Source organism: Suncus etruscus, chromosome 1, assembly GCF_024139225.1.
Source record: "Suncus etruscus isolate mSunEtr1 chromosome 1, mSunEtr1.pri.cur, whole genome shotgun sequence".
Taxonomy (NCBI): domain Eukaryota; kingdom Metazoa; phylum Chordata; class Mammalia; order Eulipotyphla; family Soricidae; genus Suncus; species Suncus etruscus.
The window spans coordinates 19555727-19582615 of record NC_064848.1 but is presented as its reverse complement, the minus strand read 5'-3'; the positions used below and the strand labels follow the sequence as shown (position 1 = coordinate 19582615).

General features: G+C 37.6%; 1 protein-coding gene across 1 annotated transcript in view; it reads right to left on the bottom strand.

Annotated features, from left to right (window-relative positions):
* Positions 1-26889, bottom strand: part of TPK1 (thiamin pyrophosphokinase 1) — a 408298-nt gene that overhangs the window by 326477 nt on the left and 54932 nt on the right. Inside the window, exon 2 of the mRNA XM_049784170.1 lies at positions 1733-1804. Coding sequence (XP_049640127.1) covers positions 1733-1804 — 72 coding nt within the window. The remainder of the gene's footprint in view (positions 1-1732; positions 1805-26889) is intronic.

Genomic DNA, 26889 nt, shown 5'->3' with positions numbered 1-26889 from the left:
CATTAAAAGCATACTGATAACAATCACAAAACTGTTTTTTTTTTTTTATCATTCATTAGTATTTTTTCCTTTCCGCATGGCTAGTGACTAGAGGAAGCTACAAAACATCCCTCTAGGCCCTAGGGGTTAGGAAAGAAAATAATAAATAGTCTACAGAAAATTATGTGAAAAAATGAGGATGATCTCTGCATTTATGCATGTACATCGATTTAAATACCTTTCAGTCTTTGTACAAAGATTAATTGTTCATAATTTTGTGCAAAAAAAGATTACTTGGTGTATGTAAGGCTTGAGACTTTCTAATTCAACTCACATAGACAAAATAATGAAATAATGAAAGTAACTTCAAGTAGCTTAAGTTTCATTTCAGCCAGTACAAAGTTGTGTGAAATTGGACACTATTTTCTATAAAAATTAGCTATCTTAAAATGCAAGTTTCATTATATGATTCCAATAGCTTTTATCAGTTAGTATTTTGTCTATTTTGAAAGTTTATAATACAGTTGCTCACACATTCTCCCAGCAGCTTAATAAAACTAGATATAATAAGTCATATAAAAGGATATGAATATCCAGCATTTATTATCAATCTGAAGCATACTCAATTCTTTTATTTTAATAAGCAATTACAAGAAAAACAGAACTGGGAAATAGAGATAAAGTAATAAAACCTTGAAGAACAGTGGTATACCCACAATGACCTCATTACAAGAAAGCCAAGTTTGAAATAAAACAACAAATAATTTGCCAACTTAGAGTGCAATGTTAGTATAATTAAAACATGTAATTTAGGTTGACTAATTTAAAGCTAGCTAAATTGAGACTGGTAAGAGTACTAAATTCAACAAGAATTATTCTTTCTACAAAATCATCTACAGAGATTTTTCTCTTATGTCATAAGTCTCCCTTTCTGAAGAGGTAAACTGAATGTAATATGCTTGCATTCTAAAACATCAATTCTTAATATGAAATATGCTAATAAGATTATGAGATAGAAGAGGATAAGGAGTACTTATGAAAATATCATATTTTACTTATCTCTTTGGCTTACGACTTCAACAATTAATTAGACATAAAATATATTCCTTTGGAAAAACAAACCTCAAGATCCTTTCTCTAGAAGAAGAGTTTGGATTGAAAAGAGAAAACTGCAATTATTAGCATTTCATAGTTCAGACCTTAATATACCAAAAAAAAATCAAAGAAAAATATGAACATTTTATATGGCATCTTTTGAAATAAACCTTCACAAAATGCCAACTGTATTAAATAATCCCTTTTATAAATACTTTTAGCAGCTCTGGAGATTTTACTGTATCAGTAATATGTTTTCTTTTTTAATTTTTCAAATTTATCACCTTGTAGATCTTATTTCTGAAAGCTATGATGAGTAAAAATTAAATGGGTGCAGTTTTCTGTCATTAGTACAAAAAATATTGTACACTTGAATTAACATTGTTGAATATTTAGGAATAATAGTCACCTAGTTGTTCTGAAAGATAGTTGAGAATATTATACTATAAGTTTGTCCTTGAGGGAGAGAGGCCCATCGTATGTAAATTAACAGTTTAACCAAGAAATAACAGAGGATTCTTCTGGTAATTCAAAAACTAAATCACCTTATTATAAATTCTGCTTCTTATACTACAGTTATTTTCTTGGAAATTTTATAGTCATGTTAGTCACAAATGAAGTAAGAAAGCCAAGAAATATAAACACTAATTAAAACTACCTTTCTTCCAAAGATGACGAAAACAAGTGCTCAAAGGCTGGTTCAGAATCACAAGGCAGTACTTCAAATTCCCTAGGGAGGAAAAGAAATAAAATAATGTGAATACTTGAACCAAATCTTTTGCTCTTCCAGTTTGTTTGCATCCGGAATCAGAACCTCTGAATCCAGAGTTACACAATTACCCATTTTATGCAGAGCTACCTTTCAATCCTAGCAAATTTCTTCAAACTTCATTTTAAAAGACACCATAGATGAACTGGATCAAGGTAACTCAATATATTGATCACATATTTTTAGGAATTTATGATAAAAAGTATTTACCATAAGAACAATTAGGCAAGTTTCTGTTTGTAGGGTCTGGCCAGCAAAAACTAGTCTTATATATGAATTCTTATAAAACATCCACCAGCTTCATCCAACCTGGCTAGTTAGTTACCATTCTGGCATTCTATTCCCAGTAGATGAGCATTTTATGTCAATTATCCACTTTTCTTCATATTTTTTCTTTCACTGTCTTTTCAACTCACAATGCTAACCTTTGTGCTTGCAAAGAATCACAACAGCACATTCTTAAGTTATATTTGAGACTTGTAGATAACTCTTTTAAAAAAAATAGGAGTCATGGGAAAATATTTTGCCAGTAATGATTTCTCCCACAATGAGACTAATAGATTCATGAGTATCTTAAACAGTGCAAAACAATCTGCTGCCAGATGGCTAAAAACCTGTCATTCTGTTAAATCTATTCACAGCATTTCACTTACAGAAAATAAATACTTACTAATAAGAAATATTAATTTTAAGGTAATGCCAGCATTGGAAACAGAACAAGAAAATAAATAAAAATGAATGCCATGATCCACCCCAAACATTATTATATTAGGCACTGGAGCTACAAAGAATTATGAATAAGGCTGCAGAATATATATGAGATCAGACAATTATAATAAAGATGGTACACTCTACATTCTGAGGTACAATTGTGAATGGGATTTTTTAATATCATTTTTCCCTTTCATCGTGTATAGAAAAGAAAAAAAAGAATTTTTTGCAATATTAACTGTGGCGCCTACCACTTTAGAATACAAATCTATTCTAACGAATCTAGAAGCTTTGTTGTGGTGTCTTTAGGGTATTCTAGATACAGTATCATGTCATCTGCAAACAGCTAAAGCTTCACATCTTCTTTTCCTTGATGGATGCTCTTTATGTATTTTTCTTGTCTAATTGCTATGGCAAGTACTTCCAGTACTAGATAAGTGCCTTGGAGTCAAGTTAGCTATAATTTGCAATCCCTATAGAAATTCCACTGACATTTTTCAAAGAAGTAGATCAGATGCTTCTAAAATTCGTATGGAGAAATAAATGTCCATAAATAGCTAAAACAATTCTTGGCAAAAAAAAAAAAAAAAAAGGAGAAAACTCTTTCCCCAGCTTTAAATTGTACCATGAAGCAGTAGTCATTAAAACATCATGGTACTGGGATAAAGATAGACCCCCAGATCAATGGAATAAATGTGAATATCCAGAGATGAACCCATAAACTTATGAACAATTAATTATTGATAAAGAAGCAATAAATGGAGCAAGGAAAACTCCCTCAAAAAATGTTGCTACGGGAGACTGGATTTTATCAGCGTTCCTGCCAGTGACCCTGCCTGCTTCAGAGCTGCCTGAGACTGGATTTCATCTGCGTCCTGCCAGCGATCCTGCTTGCTTCAGAGGTGGGTCGGGACATACACACACTGATTCCTGCTGGTTTCTGCCAGGAGTCAGAAGTGTGCAGAAGCCATCTTGGGTCATGCTGTTTTCAGCTGCCTAAAACTGGATTTCATCAGCGTTCCTGCTGGTGATCCTGCCTGCTTCAGAGGTGACTGTCAATTTTCTGGGTGACCCTGGAGACCACAGTAAAGGTTTTGGAGGCTTCAAGCTCTTTCACCTTTCTCAGTAAGAGGATGAGAAGCGCCAACCATATGAGGGGATTAGCCTTTTCAGACTAGGATTAAAGTTCTAAAGGATTTCTGGGAACTCAGATGCCAGCACCCCTATCTGCCTGTCTTCTGTGCTGTGCTGCATTTTCGGCCTGATTTCATCCTGTGTGTGGCTCATCTGAGGAAGACTCACCTTCCCTGGAGGTGAGTTCACACGCCCAGAAAGGGGAAGCCCCTGAACTCTGCTGGAACTCAGATGCCAGCACCCCTATCTGCCTGTCTTCTGTGCTGTGCTGCATTTTTGGCCTGATTTCATCCTGTGTGTGGCTCCTCTGCAGATGGCTCGCCTTCCCTGGAGGTGAGTTTACATGCACAGAAAGGGAGGAGCCAGAGGAGCGCAGCCACTATGCTTTGCTTCGCAGCCGTGCACATCATTTAGCCAATGAATACAACCACAACATGTAGAAAAACCCACAATACAAGTGTGACAATGTGGAAACAACACAGGCCAGTGCCAGACATAGAGAATGACGATGGCAACTCTGATGATTTGAACATGACCAACCAACTAGTCAGTCTCTCAGATAAGGAGTTTAGAGTCGCAATATGGAAGATGTTCAAAGAACTCAAAGAAAGTATAGAAGAGAACACTAATAAGAATCAAGAGAATATGAAGATAGAAATCAGAAAACTCCAAACTGAAATTTCAGGTCAAATATCAGGTCTAAAAAACTCAGTGGATGAATTAAAGAAAAACATGATTGGGCTTTCCCACGCGTTAACAGCAGCTGAGGATAGACTGGAAGATGAGATGAATAACAATTCCATACAGCAGAAGAAATTGGAAAAGAGCCTTAAAGCAAATGATTAAACAATGGAAAAATTACTCAAAGAATGGGAACAGATGAAAATACTAGTCTATGATAAGCTCAAGAGAAACAACTTAAGAATCATTAGAGTCCCAGAGACCTAGGAAGAAAATCTCCAGGAAAAATCAATGGTCAAGAACATGATTAAAGAGAAACTACCAGAGCTAATGAATACATGCGATCAACTCCTGCATGCCCGAAGAGTACCAACTAAAAGAGACCCTAGAAAAAACACCTCAAGACACATCCTAGTCATAATGACGAATCCCACAGATAGAGACAGAATTCTGAAAGCACCAAGAACGAAAAGAGAAATTATATTCAAGGAAACGTCCTTGAGATTTGTTGCAGATCTGTCACCGGACAGACTCAAGGCCAGAAGGCAGTGGTGGGACATAGTGACAAAACTCAATGAAATAAATGCTTCGCCTATAATACAGCACCCAGCAAAACTCACTTTCAGGTTCGAAGAAACAATACATGGTTTCACAGACAAATAACAGCTCAGAAACTTTACAGACTCAACACCATTCTTAAAAGAAAAACTGAACGGCCTACTTTAAGACAAGACTGACCAACAGACACACCAAACTTCGATGCAAAGATGGCACTAACTCCCAGGACAATTCTTTTTCTCAATGTCAATGGACTAAATGCACCAGTTAAGAGACAGAATGGCAAAATGGATCGAAAAACTCAATCCAACGTTCTGCTGCCTACAAGAAACGCACATGGATAGTAAGGACAAACAGACTCAAAATAAAAGGCTGGAGGAAAATCATCCAACCAAACAACACCCATAAAAAAACTGGATTGGCCATACTAATATCAGATGATGCAAACTTTGTACTTAGGAAAGTTGTGAGAAACAAAGATAGACATTTTGCATTAATCAAGGGATTAATACAGCAGGAAGAAATCACTGTCCTAACATATATGCACCGAATGAGGGGCCAGCAAAATATTTAATAAAATTGTTGACAAATCTGAAAAATAATTTCAATAACAACACAATAATTGTGGGAGACCTCAACACGGCATGTAAACACTTGACAGGTCAACCAGACTGAATATACTAGACCTGAGAAGAGAAATGGAAAAAAGATGCCTAGTAGATATATACAGGACACTCCACCCCCAGAAGCCTGGATACACATTCTTCTCTAATGTACATGGGACATTCTCCAGGATAGACTACATGCTAGCACATAAAACATACCTCCATAATATAAAGAGGATAGAAATTTTGCAGGCTACCTTCGCTGACCACAAGGCCCTGAAATTATATGTGAACTACAAAAGGACACAGAAAAAAAACTTTAATACCTGGAAGTTAAAAAGCCTGATACTGAATAACCAGTGGGTCCGAGATGAAATCAAAGAAGAAATCAAAACCTTCCTGAAAACAAATGACAATGGAAACACAAACTATCAGAACATATGGACACAGCAAAAGCGGTACTGAGAGGAAAATTTATAGCTTTGCAAGCACACATCAGGAAAGAAGAAGGGGCATACCTGAATAGCTTAATGACCAGCTCATAGAATTAGAAAGTACTCAACAAAAGGACCCAAAAATAGGGAGACAGAAGGATGTAACAAAGATGAGAGCAGAAATCAATGAAGTGGAAACCAGAAAAAAAAAAAAAGATCAAAGAAAGCAGAAGTTGGTTCTTTGAAAAAAATAAACAAGATTGATAGGCCACTGGCAAAACTAACAAAGAAAGAGAGAGAGAGAAACTAGATAACTCGTATTAGGAATGAAAAAGGAGAGATCACTACTGATATGATAGAGATTCAAAGGATAATCAGAAACTACTTTGAGAAACTCTATGCCACTAAAAATGAAAAGCTGGAAGATGGATAAATTTTTGGAACCTTATAATCTTCCACGGTTGAATGAAGATGATGTAGCATATCTAAACACACCCATCACTATTGAGGAAATTAAGACAGTAATCAAATATCTGCCCAAAAACAAAATCCCAGATGGATTTACTAATGAATTCTTTCAAACGTATCAAGAGGAACTACTACCAATCCTGACAAGACTCTTTCATGAAATCAAAAAAACAGGAACACTTCCAAATAGCTTTTATGAAGCCAACATTACCTTGATACCTAAACCACACAGAGATGCTACCAAAAAGAAAATTACAGACCAATATTGCTGATGAATACAGATGCAAAGATCCTAAACAAAATCCTGGCAAATAGGATTCAATGCCTCATTAAAAAGATTATCCACTATGATCAAGTAGGTTTCATCCCAGAAATGCAAGGATGGTTTAACATCCATAAATCTATCAACATAATACACAACATCAACAACAAGAAAAATAGAGACCGCATGATCATAATCAATAGATGCAGAGAAAGCATTTGATAAGGTCCAACACCCATTCTTGATCAAAACTCTCAGCAAGATGGGAATGGAAGGAACCTTTCTCAATATAGTTAAGGCCATCTACCACAAGCCAGTGGCAAATATCCTCAATGGAGAAAAACTCAAAGCCTTCCCTTTAAATTCTGGCACAAGACAAGGCTGTCCTCTCTCACCACTCCTATTCAACATAGCACTGGAAGTACTCACTATAGCGATTAGGCAAGAAAAAGATATCAAGAGAATCCAGATAGGAAAGGAAGAAGTCAAGCTCTCACTGTTTGCAGATGACATGATACTCTACTTAGAAAATCCTAAAGACTCTACCAAAAAGCTTCTAGAAACAATAAACTCATATAGCAACGTGGCAGGCTACAAAATTAACACACAGAATTCAATGGCCTTTCTATACACCAATAGTAATTGGGAAGAAATGGACATTAAGAAAACAACCCCATTCACAATAGGGCCTCACAAATTCAAATATCTTGGAATCAACTTGACTAAGAATGTGAAGGACCTGAGTGGGAGAAACTATTCACCCAATACCCATCAGATAAGGGGCTAATCTCCAAAATATACAAGGCACTGACAGAACTTTACAAGAAAAATACCTAATCCCATAAAAAAATGGGGAGAAGAAATGGACAGACACTTTGACAAAGAAGAAATACAAATGGCCAAAAGACACATGAAAAATGCTCCACATCACTAATCATCAGGGAGATGCAAATCAAAACAACTATGAGGTACCACCTCACACCCCAGAGATTGGCACACATCACAAAGAATGAGATCAAGCAGTATTGGCGGGGATGTGGAGAGAAAGGAACTCTTATCCACTGCTGGTGGGAATGCAGTCTAGTACAACCTTTATGGAAAGCAATATGGAGATTCCTCCAAAAACTGGAAATCAAGCTCCCATATGACCCAGCTATACCACTCCTAGGAATATACCCTAGGAACACAAAAATACAATACAAAAATCCCTTCCTTACACCTATATTCATTACAGCACTATTTACCATAGCAAGACTCTGGAAACAGCCAAGATACCCTTCAACAGATGAATGGCTAAAGAAACTGTGGTGCATATACACAATGGAATATTATGCGGCTGCCAGGTGAGATGAAGTCATGAAATTTTCCTATACATGGAATGTACATGGAATCTATTATGCTGAGTGAAATAAGTCAGAGAGAGAGAGAAAGACGCAGAATGGTCTCACTCATCTATGGGTTTTAAGAAAAATGAAAGACATTCTTGCAAGAATAACTTTCAGACACAAACGAGAAAAGAGCTGGAAGTTACAGCTCACCTCAGGAAGCTCACCACAAACAGGGATGAGTTTAGAGAAATAATTACGTTTTGAACTATTCTAATAATGAGAATATACGAGGGAAATAGAAAGCCTGTCTAGAATAAGGTGTGTGTCGGGGGGTCCCTCCTGGATGGGGTCCCAAGCTTTCCCCAACCTTCCCCCAGCTCTAGGGTGGGAAGAGCACAGGGTGTAGGGCGGGCAGATCCTGGCTTCCGGCTCTCTATCCATCCCCTATTGAGCTGGAGGCTAGCTCTAGCCGCATGGGGTTTGGGGGGACCCCATGTGGAAGGCCTTCTCCCTAACTTGAGTGCACTGGGAGCCTTGATAGGCCTCCAGCCTTCCCCTCTTCTGTCCCCGGCCTCCAGGCTTTCTGGAGTGGCAGCCCAGGAGGCCAGAAATGGTGGGTCTTAACTTGGAGTGTGCTGAGATTTGCTCGTTTGCGCTAAGTTTGTCACTGGCAATTTCTGACTAGTCCACATATGGAAAACCGCATGGGGGCTAGCGCCTCCACGTGCACTGCATGTATCAAGAGTATTCCTTATCTTTTTTTTTTTTTTTTTTTTGGTTTTTGGGCCACACCCGTTTGACGCTCAGGGGTTACTCCTGGCTATGTGCTCAGAAATCACCCCTGGCTTGGGAGGACCATATGGGACACCGGGGGATCGAACCGCGGTCCATCCGCTTGTAAGGCAGACACCTAACCTGTAGCGCCACCTTCCCGGCCCCATGAGTATTCCTTATCTTTATGTTATGTTTTGCGTATCCAGAATGTCCATTTTGTATTTTGCCCTTTCCCACACCCCTACAAAGCTCATTTTTACTCCTTAACTCTCTCACCCCCCCCTAACATCACTAACCCACATTACTCTTTTTAACTTTAGTACTGCACAATCCTAATCACAGACCAAAGCCGTGCATTGTGTGTGACAACCCCAAACTGTTTCAAAGGACATAAAATGGACACGTATTTCTTTCGAATATTTTGTGTTTTTTCTCTGACAGTTATAAGTTTTACTAAATATTCTCTTATACAGTGACGATTCTAACCACTTTTTATCTTCTCTTTATGAGCTGTTCAACAAGGAATTTTGGAGAAAGAGTCCCCCAGTTTAATGCTTATAATTGAACCATGTCATGGGGATTGTTGGACTTGTTCTTATGGCCCCTATATGTGCCAATAATGCCACATGGCATTGCTCCTTTTTTGTATAGGCACATTAAAATGGGAAAATACTATACATACAAATAAGATCCTATCTAATAGAGATTGGAACACACAAATCTTGTAGTGCAAAGGGACCTTTCACCCTGAACATTGACATAAAGACCTGGCACAGGCCTCAGAAGAAAGGGTATTTTCCATTCACCCCTGAACCAGGGAAGCCATCCACAAAACATCCAGGTTTGTCTATAACATCACTGGAAGCAATCCTCTACTACGGAAGATTCTACCACTGCTCAGACATCGACCTGCTCAAAAGAGACTTCCCTTAACACTGAGAAGACTTAACAACAACGACCTGCTTACAGGACAGGGCTCTCTGCATTGCCCTTTAATGGTGATGTGAAACAAGAGGACACTCCACATCCTGACTTCAATGTAGGATATGCAGATTCCAGGATATTTAATACAGAAACATGATACCAACAACAGAGACTGTGTGAAAAATAAAAGTGTGTTGGCACTACAGACAATGTCTTGGATTGGATGATCTAGCTTGCCTGGAGCCTAGAGTTGGTCTTATGCCAGGACACTTCAGGGGTCGGGTCTCTTTGTATTTAGGCCAAGGTTATTCCTTTCCATTCCCCTCATATTTTGGTGGGCCTATGAAAACAACAATTGCCACTCTAACACCGTTTTTACTGTGCTCCTTTGACTCTAATCCTTAAAAAGCACCCACTTAAAATTTGAGGTTAACTTAAGCTAATATGCATGTACATGGAAATGTAAAAAATACTATGCCTCTAATGTTTAAGGAGTTATGTAAGTTTTATGGCTTTAGATTGCCTTGTGTGCTGTTAAGAAATATTATAATGTGTTACAATCTGGGGACTTGAGGGACAAAGTAATTGTACATGGATTCTGTTTTATTTATCTTAATGTTCTTTGGCTGAAAGTTCAAAGTTAAGATATCAGCAAGAGGACTTCTGAGAATTATGTTATGGGTGATTATCCTTCCACTGTAACTTTACCTTGTCCTCTTTCATTGCATCTTTGTTCTCATAATTAAAAAAAAAAAGCCTGTTTAGAGTACAGGTGGGGGTTGGGTGGGAAGGAGGGAGATTTGGGACATTGGTGATGGGAATGTTGCACTGGTGATGGGTGGTGTTCTTTACATGACTGAAACCCAAACACAATCATGTATGTAATAAAGTTGTTTAAATAAAAAAAAGAAAGGAAAAATAATGTTGCTACGAAAATCTGTCAATTACATACAATAAAACGAACATAGACCTTTTCCTAAAAGCAGACCCAAAGGTCAAATCAAAGTGACTTAAAGACCAGACCTTAAACCATACAGTAAATAAAGAAAAATGTACCTAAGACACTCCATGACATCAAAGCTAAAGGCATTTTCAAGGAGTAAATACCACTGGCCAAGAAAGTAGAAGCAAAGAATAAACAAATAGGACTACATTAAACTGAGAAGTTTATGCACTACAAAGGAATAGTGACTAGAATACAATGGTTACCCAAAGAATGGGAGGAACTATTCACCCAATATCCATCAGATAATGGGTTAATATCAAAGATATACAAGACACTGAACTTTAAAAGAAAAAAATAAACATATATTATAACCTATCAAAAATTGGGGAGAAAAAATGTACAGACATTTCCTCTAAGAAGAAATATAGAAGGGCAGAAGGTATATGAAAATAAAGCTTCACATTACTAATCAGTAGGGAGATGCTAATCAAAACATCAATAAGATATCATGTTATATCACAGAGACTAGCACAAATCACAAAAAAACAAGAACCATCAGTAATGGCATGGATGCAGGAGAAAGGAACTCTTATTCACTGCGAGTGGGAATGCAGAATGGCTTAGCCTCTTCTGGAAAACAATACTGACATTCCTTAAAAAGCTATATATTAAACTTCCATATGACCCAGCAATACCACTCCTAGGGATATACCTTGGGAACACACTCACACACACACACACACACACACACACACACACGCACACACACAAATAACAATATGAAAATACCCCCTGACCTTCTACGTTCATTCTAGCACTATTTACAATAGCCCAAATCTGGAAGCAACCCAGATGCCCAAAAACAGATGAGTAGCTAAAGAAACTGTGGTATACACTTACTTGAGCCAGGGAAGATTCATATGACACCCTGATGATGAGAAAACAGCAACAATCTTGATCTAAGGCAGGCTGTTCTAACTCATCACTTAACAGTGAGATAAAAATAGAAGACCCTCCTTCCTAGGATCTGTGCAAAAGCCAAGATCACTAATTAAAGAAGATTGATTATAACAACCACCAGTCAGCAGAACTTTTTCTATAACCATAAAGAAAGGCTCTATCCCAGGCTTCATTCTAGGATCTGTGCAAAACCCAACATCTTTAATTACAGAGGACTGACTTTGATGACTAAGCTGAACATTTCTTGGAACTATAAAGAAAGACCTGGGGTTTAACAATGAACATGTCTGGAGCCTGTATGTCCTCTGGACACTATGCTTAAAGGGTAGAGACAACCTGTAAATATTAGTCCCAATATTTACTGAGCCTATGCAAAAAAAAAAAAAAGCCACATCTGCCCCCATTTTTTCTTTCTTTTTCTTTTTTCTTTTAGTTTATTTATATTTATAGCTTCTAGACAAAGGCTCCCAACTGCTTTTTTTATTTTTTAAAGAACCATAGAACAAAAATCATCTTGTTTTGCCTCATATTTCTGTCTTCCTACAAATTGAGAAAAAAAAAAAGTAAGTGGATGGGGCCCAGGGGTCAAGTGGTACCAGGAGGATTGAGTGGAAATAAGAATATTCACACCTAAATACCCAAACTAAAGTCAATGACAACAGAATCAAGAGACCCAAACTATACAACAAGCTATACACAAAAGGGTCCTGTTATACTAGCAGTACAGGGGGCTAAAGGTGGAGGTGTGGGATGCATGTTGGGAATAAGGGCAAAGGGAGGTTAACACTAGTAGAGGAAATGGCCCTAATTCACTGTCACTATGTACCTTAAATACAATTGTGAAAGTCTTGTAATTCACAATGGTCTCAATAAAAAGTATTTAAAAAAAATACTGGTATAAGCTACAAAATAGAATACTATGAAGCTGTAGGGAAAAATGAAGTTACACAATTTGCCTATACATTGGTGGGCATGGAGATTATTATGCTGAGTGAAATTAGCCAGATGGGAAGGGATAGACATAGAATAATCTCATTCATTTGTGGGATAAAAGAAAAACAAGAGATTATATGGTAATAATACCCAGAAAAAATAGATAGGTCTAAGCCAGAGTAGGAAACTCATTAAAAAGAGCAGTGAGTGCAGTTAGAATAGAGAAGGGTCTACTAGAAGAATGATAGTTGAAACTGATGACACTGGACAATAACTCAAGTGCTGAAAGCACCCTTCCTTTAACAATAATGCAAAGCTCAGTGCCAAAAAGAAAAGAGAGACAGAGAGAGGGATAGGAATGAAGAAAAGCAAAATACCTGCCCTAAAGACAGTTGTGGGTGGGGATTTGGGGATGGGAGGGAAATAGGAGACATAGGTGGCAGGTTGGATGCACTGGCGAAGGATGGTGCACATTGTATGACTGAAATCTAACAAAAACTATTTTTGTAACTATGGTGCTTAAATAAAGCAATTAATAATCAAAATACTAACTAAATAGAAATAATCATCAAAATACAAAAGATGGTACACTCTCACATTCTCAGGCTGAAAGTAGGATGCTTGCCCTGCACAGAGCTGACCCAGGTTCAATCTCTAGCATTCTATATGGTCCTCTGAGTACCATAACGTGTGATTCCTGAACACAGAGCCAGAGATAACCCCTGAGCATCCCTAGGTTTGGCCCCAAAACAAAACAAAAAAAAAATCAAAACAAAAAATATGGTACAATTCACAATGCAATACAGTGCATGAATATGACATGGGCCAAATCAGAGATAAATGTGTGGTAGGAATTCAGAGCCTAGATAGTCATCCTAGAAATCATTGTAACATGTAGACACTGGAGCTAGATTGATAAAAAAAAAAAAAAAAAAAAAAAAAAAACTTGGAGAAGATTGTTCTAGAAGAGTCACTACAGACACAGAAAACAACACTGAAGCATTTCAGTTCTTTGTTCTAAAAGAAAAGCAGGCAGGGAATACTATGCCAATGATATGAGCTCAGGCACTAACCCTGGTAAGCTAGACTCTGAACATACATACTGTTTAAGATGCCACTGAAACTGAAATTGCAAAGTCCAGAGAGCAAGAGGCAGGAGGAAAAGGAGAAGCAATTTCTGTCTGTTTTGGAATCCTTCTTACAAAGGTCTTTGCAGAAGACAAGAAACAAGCTCACAGCTGAGACTCTGCAAAGAAAGGACAGCATGCCTTGCTCTGCATTACCAGGCTAAAGCAGGTCAACAAAGGAGACACAGAAAGAAAAGCCAGAAAGGTAAAAGCAGCAAGAGGATTTTTCCCAGAATGTGCTGTCAATATCGCAGCATGCTAGAAAGATGCCAGGACTCAACAGCAAGGAAAGGCCAAGAAAGGGGCAAAAATCAAAGAAAATCTGAAAGTTCACAGAGGGAACATCAAGAGAGTAAAGAGGACAAAGAATTAGCAAGCTGTGAAGAAAGTGCCAACATCATGATGAATTAAAGTAACTGTGAGGAGTGTGGGGTCGGAGGGGACATTTGCAACAAAGATACAGAAGGAATTGATACAATTATTCCTATTCCTTTTGCTATTTAATAGTAATTTATAGAACACAAAATACTGCTCCGGTGCTGCTGGAGAACAGAGAACCAGTAAAATGAGGTCCTTATACCATCAACACATCCTCCATCCTCAAGCTAAGATCTCATTGCTAAACAGGAGTTAAGATAAAAAGGCTCATGAAGATATATCCCAGAGACACTAACTAAATTGAGAGGTGAGGTTAATTTAAGAAAGTAAAAAAGGGGCCGGAGCAGTGATGCAAGCAGTAGGTCGTCTTCCTTGCACACACTAGCCTAGGATCTGACTGCAGTTTGATACCCTGGCGTCCTATATGGTCCCCCAAGCCAGGAGCGATTTCTGAGTGCATAGCCAGGAGGAATCCTGAGCATCATCGGGCGTGGCCCAAAGACAAAACAAAAAAGAAAGTAAACAAAAAGAGAAAAGTGGAAACTTAATAGAATGTACAAAAATTTAAAAGAACTACATAGCAAACTACTTACTGGAACTAACTATTCTCAATTTTATTTTATTTATTTTTATTAAAGCACCTGGATTTTCAATGTTACTCATAATTGAATTTCAGGCATACAATTTGCCAGTATGGTGAATTTCAGGCATACAATTTACCAAGATCTCCACCAATGTCCCAAGACTCAGTCCCATACCTCAACCTACCTTCTAGACAGGCAATTTTTTTATTTGGTTAGTGTGATTTGGATCTCCTGCTTATAATGTCCTTATCTCCATGACTTAGATACATACAAACACAAAACATGAGCCCAAGGTCCCTAACTCTTACCTGTTAGCTCCCATACACATCTCCTTACTTGTATCTTCAATTTCTTTTCCTTCCATATCCTTATTTCTAGAATTGAGGCCAAAGGTAATCTAAGCATCTTTGATGCCTTGCATTCCTTGTCTTATAACTCTACATACTAGAGATTGAGATCATATAATATGAATATTTTTTCTGACTTAACAGATATCCCCTATTTCCATTCAAGTTGCAAAAAATAACATGCTTTCATCATTCCTTGTGGCTCCAAAATATTCATATATATGTATATGAATCAGATAAAGAATACATCAGATAAAGAATGACTATTCAATTTATATAAAGTACATACAAATATCAATAACAAAAAAATTCAAAATTATCAAAAACTGGGGAGAGGAAATGAAAAATGTCATTTCTTCTGAAAAAGACATATGGCAACAGATCAGAAATGCTACTCATCATCACTTACTCTCAGAAAAACCCAAGTCAATATAAGAATGAGTGGCAGCCAGAGTAAATTACAGATAGCAGAGCTTTTGCTTTGTACACTTCTAACCTCGGTTAAATCTCCAGCATCCCATATAATGCCCAGCCCACCAGGAGTAATACCTGGTTACTGCTGGGCATATCCTAAACCAAGAAAAAGTTAATTTTGAGATATCACCTCACATCAGTGAGAATGCCACGTACCAAAAATATATTAATAAAAATAAAAACACTGGGAGCAATTACTTTGCTATTGTTGGCTAGAATGTGGTGAAAAATGAACTGTCAATCACTGTTGGTGGGAATGTGAACTGGCTCATCTCCTATGGAAAACAGTATAAAGATTTCTCAGAAAAGTAAGAATAGAATTGCCAAAACAATCAGCAGTTCCACTTATTAGTATTCCCCCCAGGATATAAAGTTGTTCGTTCAAAAGAACATATGCACATCATCGTTTATTATAGCATTTAACACAAGGATAGCCAACCAATTCACATTTTAAAAAGAATTCAGTGGAAACTAGCCAAGAGGTATATGACATTGCTCCTATCTATGATCTGAGAAAATTTCCCACTAAATCAGGAATAGGTGTGAACAAATAAAAGGGGGGTGGTGTATGGTCTAAGTGCTGGAAAACACAACTGCCATAAACCGAGGAAAGCAAGGAGGCCCCACTAGGCAGTAGCAGGGTGAATGGCTGGACAGAGACCAATATTGGTTTGTGACACTTTTCTTCTAATTAATAATTAGGTAATGAGGTAATTCATTCTACTATTTTTGGCTTTATCTTCTGGTTTCTGTTTTACAGGAATACATTACTGCCAGGAAAAACATGATATATACCATAGGACTTTTATATTTAAAGTCCATATTATTTGGGGCCTCTGGATTCCATACAAATAATTAATTAAAAATTAGTTTGTAATCCTGGTACAAACTAGATGAAGAGAAAGATGAATGAGACAATGTTTGGAGATGCCTTTAAAAGTGAACAGACAAGCTTCTCAAATTCTGAAAGAACTTAGACTCATTCATTTACTCATAAGAAATGAAGTATCAGTAAAAGAGATTTAGAGAGTAAGGGGACATAGCTCAAAGGGATAGAGAACATTCCTAGCATGCATAAGGACAAGCTTAATTTCTAGCATTGTGTGGGCTACTGAGAAACGCTGGAGACCCTAGTGTCTTTTAGAAACACCGGGTCAAGGGGTCAAAATGATACAGCTGATAAGGGTTTGATCATATCCCATATAGTCCCCTGAGTCTGCTACGATTGATTTCTGAGCATACAGCTGGTTGTAAACCGAGAGCAGATGTGGCCCCCCCACCAAAAAAAAAAGAAGGAAGGAAGATAAAAGGAGGGAAGGAAGGAAGGAAGGAAGGAAGGAAGGAAGGAAGGAAGGAAGGAAGGAAGGAAGGAAGGAAGGAAGGAAGGAAGGAAGGAAGGAAGGAAGGAAGGAAGGAAGGAAGGAAGGAAAAGGAAGGAAGGAAGAAAAAGGAAGGAAGGAAGAAAAAGGAAGGAGGAACACTGGGTCAAAGCTTCACCTCATCACAATGCAGAAACATTGAACCAACTTGCCCAGTTCATCAACAGTTATTAGAAGTGGGCCTAAGTCCACTGAACACCACTTGGAAATCTTCCCACTTCAGATTAAAAAATATCACTCACTGAAATGGGAGAGAGAAACAAAGAATTATCACACTAATTGGCAGGATATTTTGAAAAATACAACAACTATAGTATGAGAATAATAGCAAAAGACAAAAGCACTATGACGATAATAGTTGGAAATGATCACTCTGGACAAGAAATGAAAATTGAAAAGATGAGATATGCAGGATATCCCTAAGTAACAGTACTGAAAAGCACAATGTCTAAAAGGAAAAAAGAGAGAGAAATAAAGGGAGAGAGAAATAAAAAGAAAGAGAGAGAGAGAGAGAGAGAGAGAGAGAGAGAGAGAGAGAGAGAGAGAAGTGTCTGCCACAGGGCCATAGGAGCAAACTGGGGGGGAGGGAGTTGGGCAGCAGAGGGTAACTGTGGAAATTTGTGGTGGGAAATGAACACTAGTGAAGGATGAGTATTGAAACACTGTATGACCAAAACTCAACAATATTTAACTCTAAATCTCATGGTGACTTAAAATAAATAAAAATTTAAAAATAAATATATTACTCATAGTACAAGGTTCAATAAGATGCTGGTATAAAGAAACTATTTGTATAAACTACTCTTCCATTGATCTTTGACAAAGCCTTAAATGCTAAGGAGGCATAAGACAATATTATATGCATGATTACATGAATGAGCTCAACTTATCTGTTATTATTTCTGCAATATGCTTTGAAAAAACTTAAGGCATTACCTGAGAAAGCACTTTTGAAAAGAATATAGCATTACAAAAATATATGGAAGAGTTAAGATTTAATAATGGTATTGATAGATGTATAAAGGATAAGGTATAATCCTTGCACATAGCCATCTAACCTGGTTTGATCCTTAATCCTTAATCAGCAAAATTTCATAGTTAAAACCAATAACAGTGATCAGAAAACAAAGTCATCGTAACCATGTATTATTCCTCAAGTGCTTGCTAATGCAGACCTTCCAAAACAAGACCTTCACATCACACTCAGGAACAAATCATGAAACATTATTTCTATCTCTAAATATCCAAGAGATTTATTTGGGCTGGGTGATAGCACAGCAGGGAGGGTGTTTTCCTTGCACATAGCTTATATGGGTTTCGGTTTGATCCCCCAAACCTGTCAGTAGTGATTCCTGTGTTTAGAGTCAAGAGCAACTCCTGAGCACTGCTAGATGAAGTCCCCCGAAAATATCCAAGAATTTAGGACACGTAAATGGGTTTCAATTTATGAAAGTTAAAGAAATGTATAGTATTATTTCAAGTATTATTCAAGCAATCACAACTATAGCTGTTCTTCAAGTATAAAAAAGATCTAAGAAAAAGACTAAAAGCACTTCTTCATTATGCTATAGACTACATATGCTTAAGTCAAGTTTCTTCAGGCAATCTCAAAGAGAAATGTAGGAACAGATGGTGGGATTTGAAATGTAAGATAACTTAATTATCTATAAAAAGTAAAATGAATTCCATTAAAAATAAAAGAAAAACATGCACTAGTTTCAATTCTTCTAACATGAAGTCAAAAATCTTTGACTTGAATTCTCAAAGGATTTCAATTAGAAAAGAAAATGGAAAACCCCCTGCTTGTGGATGTATCACAACTAAAGTACTCCAAGTTATTTGGAAATCCTGAGTTATATTCAATGTTTCAAGTTCACTGCATGGAAAGAAAAATGAAGATTAATCATTAGCCTTGAGCTAAAAAAAAAGAAGAGGTTCTCTGAAGGTTAAGGACTACTTAATAACAGCAAGTTCAGATGTTAAGAAAGATGGGAAGGGCATTTGGCCTCACTCACTGTTGAGCAGTTATCTGACTAATAAATTTAAAAAGCTTGACCTCAGAGTCAGAGCAATGGCTAGTTCAAAGGACGAAGCACATGCTTTACATGCCAGTGTGCCTGGGCTCAGTTCCTCATACTGTAAGAGGTAACACTGAAGCACAAACCCAAGTAAAATCCTGGCACCACTGGGAGAGCCCCCAACCCAAAAAGATAAATAAAAATTCAAAGCCCTATCACTTTGAAGAAGTTTCATGTCTGAAGGAAGAAATACATACTGAGTTTAGAGGATCTGGTAAGACCAACAAGAAAAAAAGTGTTCCTTTCATACCGCATCCCCGCCAACAAAGATTGTTCCCATTATTTTTGATGTGAGCCATCCTCACTGGTGTAAGGTGGTATCTCATTGTTGTCTTGATTTGGATCTCTCTGATGATGAGTGAAGGTGAGCATGTTTTCATGTGCTTGTTGGCCATCCTTCTGTCTTCCTCAGAGAAGTGTCTATTCATTTCATCTCCCTATTTTTTTATGGCTTTATTTGGTTTGGGGGGGCTCAGCTTTCTGAGTGCTGTGTATGTTCTAGATATCAGCCCTTTATCTGTTAGCACAGAAACAACATTGCCTAGGTCTAATCCCGCCTATTCTGGAGAGCAACTTCAGTAGGGAGGCAACTTGTTCTTCTCCTTCAGTTTATTGGACCAAGAAGAGGTACAGGATTGTAGGGCTTACAGTGGTACCTTAAGGCAGTGATGAGCTGCTGACTCCCTCCCTCTCATTTACCTTAACTGATGTTTCCCTTCTAGGAAGTTAGTCTGGGTACATTCTCTTAAAGGCCCTACTGATATTTGGGCCAGAAAGCTCTGATTAACAGCACTATCAAAACTTTGCCTGAGTCTTCCAATATTAGCCTCAGGGTCTGGATCCCTCTCTGCTGCCAAGTGGCTTCCTTGGCACATTCCTATACCCTGCAGAGAAAATCTCTCTCCCCAGCATTTTGGGGACTCCCCATTCTGAACAAGCATAAAATTAGAATGCTCTCAGGGCAACTTCCCTATTCCGGGACCCAAAACTATGGGTTGGTACCCACTTCTTTTTAACACTTACACTTCAGTAGCGAGAGATCTTGTGGAGCATAACAAGAAACCCCCCAAAAAATCACATTAAATCAAAGGATCCCCAGGATGACAAAATCTTATAAAGGTACATGGCACACTATATCTAGTCAATGTGCCACCATTAAAAACAAAGTGAATCTGCATCATTCAACAGGATCCTAAGACGGCAGGACAGCTAATGCAAAGTCAAATGTACTCTGGAGATAGAAAAGGATCATTAGGCAAAAATCAAATAAATTTGAATAAACTATGAAACTAATAATAATGAGCTGATAGCAGATCATTAATTATAACAAATGTAGCATACTAGTGTTAAGATATGAATATAAGGGAAGCTGAACAACACAAGATGGATGCCCAAGGAAATTATATTGAAAGGTCATAACAATAGTACAAGGGATTGGGTACTTGCCTTTCATGGGGCCAACTAAATTTCAATCCCCAGAATCTTAAATGGTCTCCAGGGTCTACCAGGAGTGATCTCTGAGCATAGAGCAAGAAGTCCTGAACACAGACAGGTGTGGCTCCAAAACAAACAAACAATTGATTTTTTTTTTAGCCCTGTATCAATATTTCCCAAAACACACACAGCTCTTAAAAAATATTCAACTATTACATTTTTAGGTATAGAGATGAGAAAAAACTTAAGGGCACTAAATTTCATTTTCATATGGCACAAATTTGTATATTTAAAAGAATTGTTTTTAAGATGTGCACGAGGAAGTCAAAACCAGACTCAATTCATTCTTGAAGAAAAATAAATGAGTTGTGGACAAAGCAGAACAATTCAAAAGCTCTGGACAAATATTTCACATATAACCAAAGTCTATTAACATAAACCCAGTTTCTCAGTAAGGTGTTCTTGCCTGGGTGTTTACTTTCCCTCAATCTCTATAACTTTCTAATTTCACAGCTTCATACTACCAGTGGAAACTTTTATACCAATGTCTCTAACTTGAGCACTTGCCCTAAATTCTTGATCTATGTCTAACTGATGGCAAGAGCTCCACTAAGCTATGAAACAGACATTGCAAACTGAACATACCTCCAAATTCAGCTCCTTACTATCCACTCTCTGAAGTCTGCTCCTCTGGCACCAGCTTTACCACTAATCAACCAGTCCCCATGAACAGTGTTCACCTCTAGATTTTATACTGCGATTTCCCATCTGCCTCCACACTTAACTCCCCTATTCTCTCTTCTCCACACAGTTGCTAGTAGGTCACCATTAAAATCAAGTCAGAGCAAATTATTTCTACTGGCTTCACTTAACAATAGATATAAATTCCAACAAATCACTACAACAAATCACTACAAAACTCTACAAAATATGTTCATTCTTTCTCTCCCTAGACTCTTTGTCTCTCCCTCTTTATCTGCCCCCAACACACTAATAATATAGCATAATTCCATGTTTATGGCTTTATTGTACATAGGACATTCCCTGTGAATGCTTCTTTTTACTTCAAACTAACATCACAGGTAAATAATTACTCTAGAACTTCCTTGATCTACTCCTTTAAAAATCACACTTGGAGCCGGAGCGGTGGCACTAGAGGTAAGGCATCTTCCTTGCAAGTGCTAGCCTAGGAAGGACCATGGTTCGATCCCCCAGCATCCCATCTGGCCCCCCAAGCCAGGAGCAATTTCTGAGCGCATAGCCAGGAGTAACCCCTGAGCATCAAATGGGTGTGGCCCCCCCAAATAAACCAACCAAACAAAAAAAACAAAAGTCACACTTATTGCCCAGGTTAGAAACTCAATCTTAACCTGATTAGATTCTTCTCATGAAAGCAACACCTATTGTTTATCCACTAATTTTTATAAAATTCTCTCCCTTCATAATAATAAAAACTTCCAGGTCCAATAACTATAGCAATTCCACAAACATGGTCAAATTGTGTATTGTATAATAAATTGTGTACTGTGTAATAAACTGTGTAATAAATTCCACAAACATGGTCAAATTGTGTATTGTGTAATAAATTGTGTACTGTGTAATAAACTGTGTAATAAATTCCACAAACATGGTCAAATTGTGTATTGTGTAATAAATTGTGTATTGTGTAATAAACTGTGTAATAAATTGGTTAAGGAGAACTTCCCATTCTAACTTTATATCTGTTGACAATGACTTGATTCCACCTACTACCAGGTACTCCCTATAATAACTAACTCATCACTGCCTGAGAAACAGTTTTGATGAACACATATGACTCTATATCTAAAATATTCCTCAAAGTATAAAATAACACCTTTGTTAAAACACAAAGATCCATCTATATCCTGATGCCCTAAGTAGTCTTCTAGATAAAATGTAGTCAGTAATAAAAACCAATTATCTTGCCTCACAAGAGCTAAATAGTATTGTGATCATTAAAACACAAGAAAAAAAATGTAAAGAGGTTGGAGATGATCCACATAAGTATAACTAGATCACTATAGAGTTTAGGAAGGATTTGTTTCAGAATACATTAAGCCTTTCCAAATTAAATAGTTATTTACATGTAAAGCATATTTAGGGAAGACCTTCACGCAATATGCCGTTGCATCCTCAAAACATGGGCATAGATCTAGTAATTGCCTTCCAACATTTCAAATTGAGAGAGTAAATAGAGACTAAATAATTGAAGTTAATTTATATGGACGAGCTCTGATTTACATAATATAACTAACCTGTTTAAGTTTAATAATATTATAAAAACTATGCCACAACCAATAAAATGGCCCAATAACTTCTCATAAGAAGTTACCATATTAAAGGCAAAATTTAGTTAAGAAAATACAATACCTCGTATTTTACAAGATACTCTTCTATTGTCTTAGAAGTAAGAGGCACAGGGAAGAGAGGTAAAGTCTGACAGAATTTTGAATCTTTCACTATATGAAAGTAACAAGATACTCAAAGAAATATTTTCCTTTCCTTTACTCCAGCAAGGGTAGGCCATATTCAGCTTGCCCATGAGCACCTTCTCCATATAACCCAAATGAAGTAAGCTGAGTTCTTTATCTGGCCATCTTTTCAATCCCAGAACTGTTGTCAGAGTTCAAAGCTGCTCCATCAAGTGTACCTCACCCTGCTGACCTAGAACACAACACACTGTTTCCTGTCAATCAAAAAAGCAATTGCTGCCTAGCACACTGCAGATGTAAGGTCCCAACCCCAAAGGCTCATCATGAAGGGCTGAAAAAATTACAGACTATCACATCTGTTTAGACATTTTGACAGCTGGGTCTACAATAGTGTCGAAACTGGAAAAGACACTTCAAAACATTTTTCTGAAACCAGAATCCCTATAAGCTTGGTACGTGCTTCTAAAACAAAAAGATGTCCTACCTTATCCTGGTGCTAATTTTCTACCATCTCAATCCAGTCTGGCTACTGCACAAAGAATTCCTTTCACTGCAGCAATGGCAAGAGGCCACTGGGGACTCTGTAAATACTCCAGGGCCTATTTCCTTTTCTAAACCTTCAAAGGGAGGTGTTAAAATCTGTCTAGGGTTGAGTGAGCCTTACAACTAAGCTTGCTATGGGCAAAAAGACAATATGGAAAACTTATTTTTTCAAATGCACACACCAAACAGTGGCCAGTACTATAATTGTGAGAAGTGCTAAAAATTCATTAGGTCAAGGGTTGAAATCCAGCCCTGTCAAAGTAGACTGAAAATACTCTGGCATTCTCAGAAAACTACAGTCAATTAGGATTTGCTAGATTAAACAACCACTTAAGGTATTATCTAAGTATAGTCCCTGTGCTGCTTTTGAATCTGATCTACAAACTCTCCCTTATAGAGAAAATTTAGGAACACTGGTCAGGGCTATGAGTTTGACTCTCATCTTGATTTCAGCAGATGTTCACTTATATTAATGCCTGAAAATATCAGTGTGCCTAGTTTATTGTTTAAGAAGTCTTTTGACAGTGATGGAAGTGGGGAAAAAAAAAAACAAACAAACAGAGAAAGAGAGATGGAAGTAACAGAATCAAATAAAACTTAGCCATTTTAAGTTAATGATTTTCCTACCAATTTCAGAAGTAGATTCTGACAACTCAAAAACATTTTCTTTTCAGGTGCCAGAATGATAACACAGAGCATAGGGCCTTTGTCTTGCTTGTCTTGCACACAGCCAACCTAGGTTCAATCCCGGCATCCCATCTGGTTCCCCAAGCCCACCAGGAATGAAACCTGAGCTCAAAGCAAGAAGTAACCCCTGAGTACAGCCAGATGTGGCTCAAACATCAAAGAAACATTTCCTTTTAATGTCATTCTGTTCTGCCTATTACTGACCTTACTGCTTAGAGCCCTATTCCAGAGAGTTGGAAGGTTGTGAATGTCTTCTTGATACATAGAAAATAAACAGATGAGACTATTGTTGTTGAACAAGATGACTCAGCAAGCAGGGCTTCTGAAAATCATAGACAGCTTATGGAGAACTGGGGGATAAAAACAAGAATAAAATCTAAAGAATGGAGGTTATATTTGCTTCTGTCTAAAGAGCCATATCCCATTAGCATCTGAGTAATAAGTGCCAACACAGCAAGCTGTCTACTGAAACTCTTGGCAGTTCCTTCCAATGAGCACTGATGAAGCCGAAGCCATGAGGTAGGGATGTGTGAGGAGATAATTGGGCACTCATTTCCCCAGGTCTCCAGGGCAGAGAATGGTAAAGATTATTTGACTATGCAGCAAGTTACATAAACTCCCCCTGCAAACCTTTTATAGAGAAAGATTACACTTCAAGAGGACATAAATGAATCTCCAGTTCTAATATAGAGGAAATACTTATTTTAAAAAATAAAAACAGTGGGGCCGGAGCAATAGCGCAATGGTGGGGTGTTTGCCTTGCACACAGCTGACCCAGAATAAACCTGGGTTCAATCCCCCAGTCTCAAATGGTCCCCCAAGCCAGGAGCGATTTCTGAGAGCATAGCCAGGAGTAACCCCTGAGCGTCACTGGGTGTGGCCCAAAAACAACAATAAATAAAAATAAAATAAAATAAAATAATTAATAGCATTACAGTGGGCAGGGCACTTGCCTTGCATGCAACAGATCCATGTGCAATCCTCAGCACCATATATAGTGGGAACCATGAGTGATCCCTGGGCATAGATCCATAAGTAAGCCCTGAGCACTGCAAGATGTGGTCTTGAAACATACATAAATAAATATGCACTATGCCAATGAATCCCTACAAATTACAAGAAAGGTTTGTTTTCATTTTTGTCAATTATAAAAGAGGAGGGTTCTGAAAAAGCCATGTAATTTGAGGGGGGGGTACTATTTGGGGACATAGTCAGCCAGGCTCAGGCCTAAATCTAGATATTGTGTTCAGCAATCAATCTTATTGTTGTCGGGGACCATTTAGGATGCTGGGTGTGGAAACAGGGCAACCTGAGTGCAAGGCAAGTATCCATACAGATTCAAAAAGCCATGTAATAAATAAACAATAGAACAAGCCTGAAATTGGCCATCCATACATCTCTGATGTGCCTTGTGGTTGCCCACATATTCTGTACTGTTCACTGCGATTGCACTCACACAAATGCTACAGCCTGAGGCTCTGATTCAGTAAAGCTCCACGAGACCTCAGTGAGTCTTCAAAACATCTCAGCGTCCTGAGTAATCACCCATCCATCAATACTGAGGCCCGACACCTTTGAAGAAGCAAATGGAAAAATGACAGGAACCTCAGAAATAAAGGCCAATTCTGGAGATCTCAGCACTGAAAATTCCTGTCATTTAAACTTTCTGAATTTAAGTGCAACCAACTTCTCTATCAATATTTTAAAAAGCATTCCTCAAAAAAAAAATAGTGTTCCTCAAATCTCTATGAAGATAAATTTGAGATCATAGAGATTTAAGGATCAGAGCAGTTTTTCTTTGTTTTTATCTGTTTTTATTTGTTTTTATTGATTTGATGAAATTTAAGCCTCATCTGGTCAGAATGTTTCAGGGATGATTTTGCATACAAGTTGATCCTGGTGGCATTTCCATATACACCCTCCAAGGCCCTTAATAATTGCCAAAAATGTCCTCTCGATTTTAGAAAGGCTAAAATGAGGCATAAAAATGTGCCTTGAAATCCATGGAAAGAAAAAAAAAAAAACTGGCAAAAAGAGAGTACAAGGTTACTGTTCTCAAAAACAGAAGGGACTCAGGCTTCTGTCAGAGAGCAGAACATGAGGAAACTCAGTAAATGTTAAATGAGCAAAAACCTAAGCAACAATGAGCTAGGAAAGAGTGTACATGGAGAAAACTTACTGTAGAAAAAACATAATTTGATATAAAAGGAAGCTGTAACTGATACACAGTAGATGGTATATTCAAAATACTCTGATGCTTTGCATCATGCAAATGAATGGGCAACTAAAGTAGAGGCCTGGAAGAGCAAAAGTCGCAGGAAAAAAACAACTTCTACAGAAGAGTATATCCAAATATATAATCAGCTTCGTTGGTTGAAACCTGGGTCCCAAACTTCCGGCTTCCACAACTGTGAGAAAATAAAGTTCTATTGCTTTGAGAAGAAAGAGGAAAACACACTATATCATTTTGAAAGAACCAGATGAACCAGGAAAGTATCTCATTTCCAAATCTCTGCAAATGTTAAAATTTCATGAAGCTACATATTTAAAATTTCCAAACACAAAGCCAATGGGAAGAGTTAATGGAAAACCAGGATTATTTTGGAGTAGCTCTCACTAGAAAATAGTGCTTGAGTTCCAACAATATACTGGAATGGTTCCAAGAAAAAAAGTTATTTTGCTCAATGTTATTGAGCAAACGTGGTAGGAAAATGTAATTTCTATTCTGTGTTATTTCTTAGAAAACAGGACAGGTCAGTGAGAGAAGGGAGAAAAGAAAGCAGAGCAACTGATCAGCATATATATTAGGAACCAAGAAGTAACATAAAATATATCACACATCTA